Source organism: Piliocolobus tephrosceles, chromosome 3, assembly GCF_002776525.5.
Source record: "Piliocolobus tephrosceles isolate RC106 chromosome 3, ASM277652v3, whole genome shotgun sequence".
Lineage (NCBI taxonomy): Eukaryota > Metazoa > Chordata > Mammalia > Primates > Cercopithecidae > Piliocolobus > Piliocolobus tephrosceles.
Window position 1 is genome coordinate 82,412,328 of NC_045436.1, and position 12,331 is coordinate 82,424,658.

The 12,331-nt window shown below is 43.5% G+C and overlaps 1 protein-coding gene and 1 pseudogene across 4 annotated transcripts in view; both read left to right on the forward strand.

Annotated features, from left to right (window-relative positions):
* NFKB1 (nuclear factor kappa B subunit 1) overlaps positions 1 to 6,216 on the forward strand; it is a 131,066-nt gene extending 124,850 nt beyond the window's left edge. For all 4 annotated transcript variants that reach the window (XM_023220099.3, XM_023220100.3, XM_023220101.2 and 1 more), the window contains 4 exons: positions 869 to 935; positions 1,262 to 1,434; positions 2,263 to 2,419; positions 5,365 to 6,216. In XM_023220099.3, the coding sequence (XP_023075867.2) occupies positions 869 to 935; positions 1,262 to 1,434; positions 2,263 to 2,419; positions 5,365 to 5,525 (558 nt within the window). In that variant the 3' untranslated portion in view covers positions 5,526 to 6,216. The remainder of the gene's footprint in view (positions 1 to 868; positions 936 to 1,261; positions 1,435 to 2,262; positions 2,420 to 5,364) is intronic.
* Positions 6,217 to 11,538: 5,322 nt separating this feature from the next.
* Positions 11,539 to 12,113, forward strand: LOC111547972 (annotated as a pseudogene).
* The last annotated feature ends 218 nt before the right edge of the window (positions 12,114 to 12,331 follow it).

Sequence of the window (12,331 nt, forward strand, 5' to 3'; positions counted from 1 at the left end):
TTGTTCAGTTCCCACCTATGAGTGAGAACACGCGGTGTTTGGTTTTCTCTTCTTGTGATAATTTGCTAAGAATGATGGTTTCCAGCTGCATCCATGTCTCTACAAAGGCTCCACTTCTAAAACTGCTCATCTGCCTCCCACAGCCTGTTTGTGTCCAGCTCACTGACGTTGGCAGAGACTACATGGTTCTCCCTTTATGTTAGCACCTCATTTCCCCAGAAGGCCTTGCCACAGAACACAAAAAGATGATGCACTCAGTGACCCCACGCTCTCCTTACCCAGGTCAGCCTGCAACAGAGTGACTGCAGAGAATACCACAAATGCTTCTGCAGCTTTGGAATTTTTTTTCTTTTAGCCTAAGACATTTCTTGACCCTCAGTTAAAACGTCAGTATTGCCAGAGGGTTAACACCAAGCCTTGTGAACATCTAGACATCTCAGCAAGCTTATACAGTTAATTCTCACAAGCTTGTTACTATGGAAGAGGGGACACAGCTTCACAGCTCTGAGTAAGCTCTTCCCTAGCCTTAGGTCTCTGAGCAGGAGATGATTGACATGGTGGCCTGGACTGCCTGTTCCTTCCAAAAGGCTATAGCTCTGACTCTCTGCAGTTTGGTTGGGTATTCTGACCCAGTTCAGAGAGTTTGTACAAAGCACAACTTCCCTGCACCAGAGCTCCCACAGCTTGTTCTTCCCTCAAAGGGTACCATATTCTTGGAGGGTGGTCCTGACTCCTCTTGCCATTCCTCCATCATTAGGGTACCAGGCCCTCCTAAGGAGGACATGCTGAGTTCTTTATCATAAAGAAACAGACTGCCCTAGTGGTCCCTTTGATGTATAACAATTTCTGGTGTTTTTCTTGCCAACAGGTATTTGACATATTAAATGGGAAACCATATGAGCCAGAGTTTACATCTGATGATTTACTAGCACAAGGTGGGTTGTGATAGAACCAGATTCTCATAACCATTATTATCTCCACAGTATCATTTAAAGGGAGGAACCAGCATTATCCAGGGTCTACTGTGAAAAGTACATTTCTTATTTCAGAACCAAAAGATGCTGGAGGTAGATAAGGAGAATATCCAGTTTTAATCTACTATAAATATATACTGCCTGCTACTCAGCTGGGCTTTGACCTTCAAGTAGAGTAGCTTGGTTGCTTCCACTGGGAGTTGGAGGAAGCCAGGTGGCATTGATCAGTCCCTCCAGAGTGTCTATGGCAGGTTAGAACAAGTGTGTTCTTTCTTCATTTCCTTCAGGAGACATGAAACAGCTGGCTGAAGATGTGAAGCTGCAGCTCTATAAGTTGCTAGAAATTCCTGATCCAGACAAAAACTGGGCTACTCTGGCACAGAAATTAGGCCTGGGGATACTTAATAATGCCTTCCGGCTGAGTCCTGCTCCTTCCAAAACACTTATGGACAACTATGAGGTAACACGTTACCATACAGATTTAGGAATTTTCCTTTGACTTTACTCTGTTAACATCTCTGGCCAGGGCATAATCTCCTTCCCTGTTCCTTAACTCTGAAGAAGAAAACCACTCATTGCCCAAGGCCTGGGAGGGTGACCCAGACTAAAAGTTGGCAGCCCATCTTCCTGAGAATGTTGTTTTCAGATACCTTCAGATTTTCCCCATTTTCAAATACCTGGAGACTTCCTGTGAAAATGCTATGTAGAGGGTCGGGATTTTCACAGAACTTTAACAGCCCTGAGCAAACGATCGACTGTAATCAACATGCATAGCTTCCTGTCCCCAAGAACACACCTTACCATGTGGCGGGGGCATTGAGTCATGTTCTGTGAGGTGACTCCTAGTGGAGCCATTACCTGGTGATTTTTTTTTTTTTTTTCATTTCTAAAAATAAAATGTAGAAAAGCATGGGGTGAAGTTGTTTTCTGTTGAAAATTTCATGGTTAGCTTTTGTTTCTCCATGGATTTCAGAGCTTCAGCTTATAGAGGGAGACTGTGTAGACGTTACTGTAGGCAGAGTTTCACTGCCTCAGCGCTTCTCTCTCTGTCTTTGTGTGCTTACTACAAACCACTTCTCTGTGATTTCCTGAGTGATCTTTGAGCCGAAACAGGAAACTTGATTCAAAGACTGTATTTTCTTAGTCGCTGTTCTCTGCCCTTTCCATTTCCTCCTGGCTCCTGATTGGAGGAGGCAGCATGGAAGAGGGAAGGGTGGGCTGTCAGTGCTTACAGCCTGCAGTGGGACTCGAACACAGGAACATGCTCCTCCTTCCTTTTTTCTCACAGGTCTCTGGGGGGACAGTCAGAGAGCTGGTGGAGGCCCTGAGACAAATGGGCTACACTGAAGCGATTGAAGTGATCCAGGCAGCCTCCAGCCCAGTGAAGACCACCTCTCAGGCCCACTCGCTGCCTCTCTCGCCTGCCTCCACAAGGCAGCAAATAGGTAAAGAAAAAAGACAAAAGACAGTGGAGATATTTTCCAGCTCCCCCAGGCTGGTGTCTTCAGCTCTCTTGGGATAGGATGTGGCAATTTTCTTTCTCATCTTCTCAGTACAGTTCCCTGTGCGTCTGTGTACGCCCTGGGCTCACCCTCTGCCTCTCTTGATAGTACCATTCAGATGAGGGGGCAGTTCCCTTGGAAAATCACATTGACACATGAACTACTTAGTAAACACTAAATAATACAATAAATACGAAAAACAACATGATTGCAGGTGATTAAATTTAAGACATGAGAGAAATAATATTTACCTTAAAGAGAGAACAAGATACAGAGAGAGAACGATCTCCTTCCTTTGCCTCCTCTCATGCTCATGACACTGACCTTGTCCCCCACCATAAATGGGACCATGTGTCATGCCACCAAAAATCTCACAACCATATGAAATGGACTCTCAACCCAGCCCAGTAATCCTGTATTTCCTACAATTTTATTCTCCCACTCTGTAAATGACCGTTCCATGCTTTCTATTTCTAATCCCCCAACACTCCTTCCCTCCCCTTAATCATGCAACACCCTTGCTTCAAACTCTATTGAAAACAGAAGAAACCAGAACCCTCTCACCTTTGCACCAAGTGCCAGCCCACCTGTGCCTGTGCCCACACTGGCAGCCTTCCATCTGGGCTTGGTGGGTTAAATTTCTTTGCCCAGCTGAGGAGCCACCTCTCCCCTGGATCTAGCCCCCTCACCTCTACTAGGTTGTGACTGTTCATTCTTACCCGTCTCCTGTTCTAGCCGTTCCTCCTCCCCACTCCCCGACTAGATCACCTAGCAAGCATTTCATGATTTCCTCATCTTTAAAAACAAAACACACCGAAACAATCACCCTCTTGATCCCACATCCCTTTTAGCTACAGTCCAATTGCTCTATTCCCTTACACAGCAGAGCTCCTCAGAAGAATTTTTTAGAGCTGTTCTTTCCAGCTTGCCACCTTCCACTCTCTGCTTGGCCTCCTGCAGTTGGGATCACATCACCACCACTCCACCAGGCCTGCTCTCCTCACAGTGACCAATCACCTCCACATTGCCAGATCTAGTCACCTCCTTTTCACCTTGACAACTCGCAGAGTGTGTCATGGTTGACCCCTACCTTCAACTTCAGACCGTCTCCATTCCTGGCTCCTCCACAGCACACTCCCCTGGCTGCCTCTTCCACACTCACCTTTTAAAGTCACAGCCTTCCAGGGTCAGTCCTAAACCCTCTCTGCTTTCTACCTCACCCAAGCCCAATACTCGCCACATCTGTCAGAAGCACTGCCATCTTCCAGGAGGTTAAGACAAAACCCAGGAATTCCTCAGGAGTCCTTTCTGGCACTAATCACTTCATATGCAACTCATCAAATGGCATCCGGTCTGCAACCACCGCCCTAGTCCAGCCCGCCGTCATTTCCTGCCTAGATTCTTGCACGGCTCCTACTCAGTCCCCTTGTTTCCTTCCTGTCCACCTCCCTTCAGTCCACTGTCTGCCCACCAGATAGTGTGATTCTTTTTAAAAATGAGTGACATTGTGTTACTTCTGGGTTATACCCTTCAGTTCATTCAGTCATTCATTCAGCAAATCCTGATCGAGCATACACTGTATGCGTAGCAATGTTCGAGGTTTTAAAGGTAAAACTGTGTCCCTGCTTTACTCATTTGCTTTCTTAAACATTGCTGTGGAACCTCTTCCTCCACACTGTCCACACTGCCCTTCCATTCCCAAGGGTTTTCTCTGCTCCCCTGGCTCACTGGTCTGATCCAGCCTTTTGACCGTTCTCTTCCCATTCCCTGGAAAGCTCTTAATTGGCTGGCTCTTTCTTGCCACTCAATTACAGCACCCATGTCACCCTGCCAGGGGGCCTTCCCAGGGGAGCAAGGGCAGGTGTCATTGTGTGCACTTGAGAAAGGAATAATGTATCCGCTGGAAAACAACCCAGATCTCTAGTCACTGCCCAGTGCTCCTTCTGCACAGATATTTAAAAAAAAAAAAAAAAAAAAAAAAAAGCAAATACTTATATTGTTTAAAAAAGTAAATACCTACCTAAGCATTAGGCCCCTAATTTGTAGTTATTTTTAGGATATCTCATAGTTTGTAGCACATAATAGACACCAAATAAAGATTGGTTGATTAAATAAATCAATCAGTACCAAGATGATAGTCATGCCACTGGCATTAAAGTCTTAATATTCTAATACTGGAATTTGATACCTAAGAAGATAGCATTTTGATTAGTGTATATTAGACTTCCGTTTCCTTACTCACTGTATAGGAAATAATTTGCCTTGGTCGTATCCCTAAGGATACTTATCAACAAAGGGAATTCAATCTGATTTTCCAGTATAGACTAATTTTCACTAAAATCATTTTACTTCTTTGCTGCCAAAAGTGTTTTCAAGGCGATGTATGCTGTAATAGCATATGAGGCCCAGAGAGCTAATTTTTAGTTCTTGCTTCTGTCACCAATTTATTTTGCTGAGATTCAGCAGTTTCCCCAGCTATAAAATAGATAATACGGCGGTGGGAAAAATACACCTGATTTCTAAGGGAAGAAAAGGTCCACTGTGAGTGAAGAGAATTCAGAAAGGATTCTCAAACACAAGACTAGATTGCAGGAGGAAGATGTGAAAGCATTTGGCTAATTCTGACATTTGGCTAATTCATAACATCCTCGCAGTATGTCCCACGGTACCTTCTGCCCTTCCCACCACGGTGAGCAGTCGTGACAGTGGGGGTGGCACAGGTGGGATGTGTGGCTGGCAGAAGCCAATGGGCAAGAGTTGTCCACAGAATAGTCCATGAGCTTTTTAGAGCCAAACTTGGAGCCCATCTGGAGCATAAGGTGTATGAGAGCAAAGGCTTTGCCTGGTCCCGGCCATTCCCCCAGTGAATTTGTGCTTTCTCCCCTCAGATGAGCTCCGAGACAGCGACAGCGTCTGCGACAGCGGCGTGGAGACATCCTTCCGCAAACTCAGCTTTACTGAGTCTCTGACCAGTGGTGGCTCACTGCTAACTCTCAACAAAATGCCCCATGATTATGGGCAGGAAGGACCTCTAGAAGGCAAAATTTAGCCTGCTGACAATTTCCCACACCGTATAAACCAAAGCCCTAAAATTCTACTGCATTGTCCACAAAACAGAAGCTGAAGTGCGTCCAGAGGTGCTCAGAGAGCCGGCCTGCCTGAATCATTCTCGATATAACTCGAGACCTTTTCAACTTGGCTTCCTTTCTTGGTTCATAAATGAATTTTAGTTTGGTTCACTTACAGATAGTATCTAGCAATCACAGCACTGGCTGAGCGGATGCATCTGGGGATGAGGTTGCTTACTAAGCTTTGCCGGCTGCTGCCGGATCACAGCTGCTTTCTGTTGTCATTGCTATTGTCCTTCTGCTACGTTCCCATTGTCATTAAAGGTATCACTGTCCCCACCTGGCATTCCTTCTGACCATCCACAACATCGTTTTGCATTCAAATTAAGGGTTAAGAAAAGGGATATTTTAAAATGAGAGTCACTTGACGTGCCATTTTAAAAAAAGGCATATTGCTTTTTCTAATATGGTTATTTCTCTGATTTGAAAAAAAAAAGTACTTGTCAATATTTAAACATGGTTACAATCATTGCTGAAAATGGTATTTTCCCCCTTTTCTGCATTTTGCTATTGTAAATATGTTTTTTAGATCAAATACTTTAAAGGAAAAAAATGTTGGATTTATAAATGCTATTTTTTATTTTACTTTTATAATAAAAGGAAAAGCAAATTGATGACCTCACCTTGTTTGATCTGTGCAAATACTTTTCTAAGATGCTTCCTTATAATCATGGGATAATTCCATAGCCTGGTTATCACATTCACATTGCCTATTAGAGTCAATTTTTTAATCTAGAAATGAACAAATAATGATCAAAAGGAAAGTGTTTTAACCTAAGATGAAAGCTTTGGATTTGTCAAATCCATACCCAGCTCGTCGTATTTAGATTGTGCCACCTCACTTTCCTCCATCTTATACAATGCTACACCTCTGCAATGTCTTCTCCACACCTCTGTGATAAAAGTGTTAACATTTCCATATACTGGAGGGCCCTGGACTAGGAGCCTTCCAGCATGAAGCTTTGCTGAACTGCTTCTGAAAGAGTTGGGAGTAAGGGAAGAGGAAAAAAAATCAAAGTTTTTGAGCTATGGTCGACACTGTGATGCACAGCCAGAATTCCCCTTTGACAAAGGACTGGTCTGCTGGTGGTGCACTCTAGCTGTCAGCTTCCTCATGGACTGCCTCTGCTGCAGAGAGCCATGTCTTTCTAGGCCATATCCATTTCCACAGTGGCACCCATGCAAATTGATCAGTGTGGGCATATGAATAAGCCTGTCCAACCCGGGACAACACTGAAGGGCTGTTTAAACTTCAGGGTTCCCATTAGAGTGGCTGAGGCTGCATTGCACTCAACTTCTCCCTCTGCCCATGCTGCTTACTCTCTCACCCTTCCATAGCTGTTGATCTTGAAGGCACTCCAGAAAAACATTCAATACATAAATTTCTAACTCAGAGTCCGTTTCCCCAAGAACCTTGCTTGCACAGGTACTGGGAACCATGCAGAACAATTTTGTGCAACACGTTGAGCCATTAATCTTGAAAAACAACCCAACTTATAGAGAAGGACATTGAGGCTTAAAGTAAACCATAGCTAAGCTGATTCTGAGTTTACACGCAGCTGTGTCTAGCTCCAGAGCTCATGATGAGACATTATCTGGATGAGAAGGCAGATAAAAATAAATTGAGTCCAGAAGTAGGCTCCAAAATATATAGGAATATAGTATATGATAAAGTAAAATTGCAAATCAATGAGAAAAAGATGATTACTCAATATATTAGTCTGATAAATGCTGATAAAGACATACCCGAGACTGCATAATTTATAAAGAAAAAGAGGTTCAGTGGACTCACAATTCCATGTGTTTGGGGAGGCCTCACGATCATGGCAGAAGGTGAAAGACACGTCTTACATGGAAGCAGGCAAAAGGAAAATGAGAGACAAGCGAAAGGGGTTCCCCCTTACAAAACCATCAGATCTCACGAAACTTACTACCACAAGAACAGTATGGGGGAAACTGCCTTCATGATTCACTTATCTCCCACCGGGTCCCTCCCACAACACGTGGGAATTGTGGAAGCTATAATTCAAGATGAGATTTGAGTGGGGACACAGTCAAACCATATCACTCAATAAACAGGGGTCTCAACTGGCAATTCACTTGAAAACAATCCATCTGAACACCTGCCTGCCTCCTTTCATCAAAATAATTTCCAACTATGTCAAAAATTAAGCCATAAAAATATTGGAGGTACCAGACGTCATTGATAAATAATCTTGAAATAGGGAAGGCTTTTTTAAGCAAAACTTTTCACTGGTATAAAACCAGTTTAGGTTCTTCATTTTACAGCATCTCCCAAATAAATAGATTCTCAAGGAAAATTCTACTTCTGTTTTCTATTACATTGCCATTTCTCCACCCCTACCCAGCCCCTACCCAGCCCCACTGTAAAGTGAAGTTCCTGTAAAGTGAAAAAATACAGCTCTGACTTTCCTTAATTCTTAATTTTCCAACAAGCAGCCCATGCCTCCACTCCTCTGCAGTTTCCTTTCTGTGGCAGATCACTGTTTCCCACCTGGCCACTACAAGGCCTCTTGTCTTACAACATGACACTGACACTCCTCCCACTGAGGGGAGGGGCCTGGGTTCCTTCTCTGAGAATCTAAGCAGACCTGTGACAAGGACGGAGGAGATGCTAAGTGACTTCCAAGGTTAAGTCATAAAATGGAAAACAACTTCCGCCCCATCGTGCTGGGCCCTCTCTCTTAGAAGCTGGTCATTGTGCTCTGAGGGAGCCAGGTGGCCACGTGGAGCAACCAAGTGCAGGTGTTCAGTCCACAGACTTACTGAGACCCCGGCCGATACCAGCATCAACCAAGAGATGTGTAAGGGAGTGAAGCTTTCAGAAGATTCCAGCCCTCAGCCACTGAGTCACCCCATCTAGCCTTCAAACTGCCTCAGCTGATGCTGCCCAGAATAGAGACAAGCTGTGCTGCAGAGCCCTGCCCACATTGCAGATTCGTGAGCAAATTAAATAATGGTTGAGGTTTTAAGCCTTAACTGTGGAGTGGATTGTCACCATGCTCCAGGCTTCCAACTTGACAGCTCACCTACCAGAAGTTCACTTGAAGCGAAGCTGACTTGAGGAGGAGGAACAACTAAGTAACTCACGCCAAGATAGAAAAATGACATTCCCCTTCTTTCATAAGAAGCCCCATTTCTCTTCTGTCTCAGAAACTTCTTCTTCTTCCTCCCAGATCTCAGTGCTGGCCTGAACCTCTGTGTGGTGCTGCAACAGCAAGGCCACCAGTCGTCTGGGTCTGTGTGAAAGTATCTTTCATATTGTACCAGCAGATGGAGATAAACCAAAAGGAATGCAGGAGATCAGGTGGAAAGCTATAATGGGCCTGAAATAAACCTTCCCAGAAAGCTTGTGTCACAGCAGGAGGCCATTTAAAAATAGCTTCCTCAGAACTTCAGTCATTTTTGAGGTTTCTATACTCTGCAGGCATAACCCAGACATTTTCAGGATCAGCAGTCTTTCTTTTCAGCAGAACGAAGCCCTGCTGCTGCCATTTACCTACCTGTGTCTCCTGAAGTAGCTGAATGTGGCACAGACGTTCCTGGTCACCACCACGGAATGCAGCCGCACAAACCGGACTTTGTACATTTTAGCAGAAAAAAAGGAGGAGGGGAAAGATCCAGCCAGCATGGAGCATTTATTACATGCCAGCCTCTTTGGATTAATAATTTCTAATGATAATTCTCAAGACACCCCATGAGGTATATATTTAACCCCAGTTTATAATAAGGAAACGAATGATCTGAAGTTATTAAATAACTCACCCCAGATTCACATGCAGGCCCGTCTGATTCCAAAAACTATTCTTTAGTGAGGTTTGCAGTCCTTTGACAAAAAGATGCTTTATTTAAAAGAGAAGGAAAAATGCCTACAGTCCTATGCAAAGATGATAGAGTCATCATGTACCCAACCAAAATGCAAAATGTACCCAAAGTATAACTAAAAGGACATATTGCTTGGAGACTTGATTCTCCCCCTAATAAGAGGCAGGGATGCTTAAATATGAATTATTCATTGACTGAAAGTTATTCATTTCTTTCAGCCTCCTATTTTGTGCTTTTGGGGGAAATTCTCTTTCTGACTTGTGCTTCCCCAGGGAATGGACATGGGAGGCACAAGAGTCAAAACAGGATGAAACTAAAATTCTGTTTATTTTCTTGACGATCACAGAACTTGGGATTAGATAAGATCTTAAAGATCACCTTCCTAAACCATTCAAGTTTTTCTCTTTTTCTGAACGCCTACAAAGTGAGAGTGTCTCTTCTCCATTGGCCTCACTGTGGCTGGCTGCTTCATGTAAATACCAATCCTAGAGACTAAAGTTCCTGTCCATTGGTTTTCCAGGTTTGTGATTTGGTTTTGGAATTGGGGGAGACACTGAGGAGAGGCTTGCAATTAAATGGATCTCCTTTAATTACTATGGATTTCATTATGTCCACAATAGCCTTTTTCTGTTACCCTGGACAAATGAATAGTTCAACAAGTTGTTCAAGCTTCTTAAGTTGAAAGGGAGGAAAGGGGTGAGATAGCATTATCTTACTTCTGTCAACCAGCTTTTCCACATTAATATCTCTTTCCAAAGTGATTATTTCATTGAACTATCACAAGAGTCTTCAAAGAATAAAGACACGTATTCAATCAAGATTTCTTGGGCATCTGTTGCTTGCCAGGCACTACAGTGGGTGGTCATGGGGAAACTGAGACACATGAGAGGCATGACTGCAGGATCACTTGACTCCAGTAACAACACTGCAGCAGGGTTAGGGGTAAGTAGTGTCTCTCTTCCACTTAGCCACGCAGGGATCCAGGCTGACAGTCATTCTTCCTCCAACGCTTGGTTCCTAAGGTCTTGCTAGGGGTGATAGCCCCAGTCAGCCAGCAGAAAAATGCTGAGAAAAGTATGTGAGGGAGTTTTGAATGTGTCACCTCCTCTCATGTTGTGCTGGAGAAAAACTTCAGTCCCTTGGTCACACTGAGAGCAGTGAAGATAGGAGGGTGGTCTACTTCTGTTCCCAGTATTAAGAGAGCTATTGATTTTGGAACAGGTCACAGTCTTTGGCACAGGTCAAAATCCCTTCCCTGAGGGAGGATGAGCCATAAGTTTCTTTCTAGTTCCAACTTGTATGCAGACATTCACTCTGAAAGTCACCTGCAATCATGGTAAATGGCCATTACTAAAGGCAAAATCATTTCCTAGGATTAAGCATGAAGATTGCATTGTAAGCACAAAGTCACAGTTTTTCTTAAGGAAATCCTCAGAGATGATCAAGGATATGAGGGCAGGTAGGCTGGAGAAAAGTTACAGCAGCTACGTCTTGTTGCCCTCGCACTGATTCACAGAGATCTCTGTTCTCCAACCTCTATGCTCCATAGTTCCTTAAATGCTGCACAATAAGTCCTGGGCTTGTAGACACCACTGTTAGCATTCTTCAAGAGTCCTTGGCCCTTCAAGATCCTACCCAAAAGAAAGGGATAAGCAAGTTTATCTTGGTTGTGATCTGCGGAGAGCCAGAAAGACCTTGGCTCCCACTTTCTCAGATAAATTGGAAAGGAGCAGAAATTGGTTCTTGTGGAAATAATATTCTCTTCAGGCCAGAAGGATAGCAGATGAAACAGAAATTCTCAAAACGCTTTCTCCCAGGATTCCCTCTTAGGATACAGGAAGCAGAGCTGGTGATGAAGATAGTGAGGTCGAACCCTGAGGACTATTTTGGGGCACATCAGGCAGGGAAGGCTATAAGTTGATGCCCAATACTAGACAACCAGGTTATTAGGTCTGTTCCCTGGCGAAAAGAGATATTTTCTTCATTTCAAAACTGTTTCACAGTTCCCTTTTTCCTTTTCCTAAAGCAATACTGCACAATTTGTTTTTTGGCTTTAAAAAATTGAATGAAGCTCTTTTCCCTAAGCGGCCTGAGGTAATCTGTGAAAATGGTTCGCTATTCACTTGACCCGGAGATCCCCACGAAATCATGCAAATCAAGAGGTTCCAATCTTCGGGTTCACTTTAAGAACACTCGTGAAACTGCCCAGGCCATCAAGGGTATGCGTATTCGAAAAGCCACGAAGTATCCGAAAGATGTCACTTTACAGAAACAGTGCGTACCATTCCGATGTTACAATGGTGGAGTTGGCAGGTGTGCCCAGGCTAAGCAGTGGGGCTGGACACAAGGTCGGTGGCCCAAAAAGAGTGCTGAATTTTTGCTGCACATGCTTAAAAACGCAGAGAGTAACACTGAACTTAAGGGTTTAGATGTAGATTCTCTGGTCATCGAGCATATCCAAGTGAACAAAGCACCTAAGATGCGCCGACGGACCTACAGAGTTCATGGTTGGATTAACCCATACATGAGCTCCCCCTGCCACATTGAGATGATCCTTACTGAAAAGAAACAGATTGTTCCTAAACCAGAAGAGGTGGTTGCTCAGAAGAAAAAGATATCCCAGAAGAAACTGAAGAAACCAAAAACTTATGGCACGGGAGTAAATTCAGCATTAAAATAAATGTAATTAAAAGAAAAAAAAATTGAATGAAAAACTTCGTATCACGGGTTGTTTTTTTTTTTTTATTTTCAGAATCCCTTTTTATCACCTTATTCAAATGCAAATGTTCCCTTAGTCTTCTGAAATAATTTTTTTCTGTAATTTTGAAAAAATTAGCAAAAATAAAAACTTTAAATGTGAATGTTTTCATTTAGAAAATAT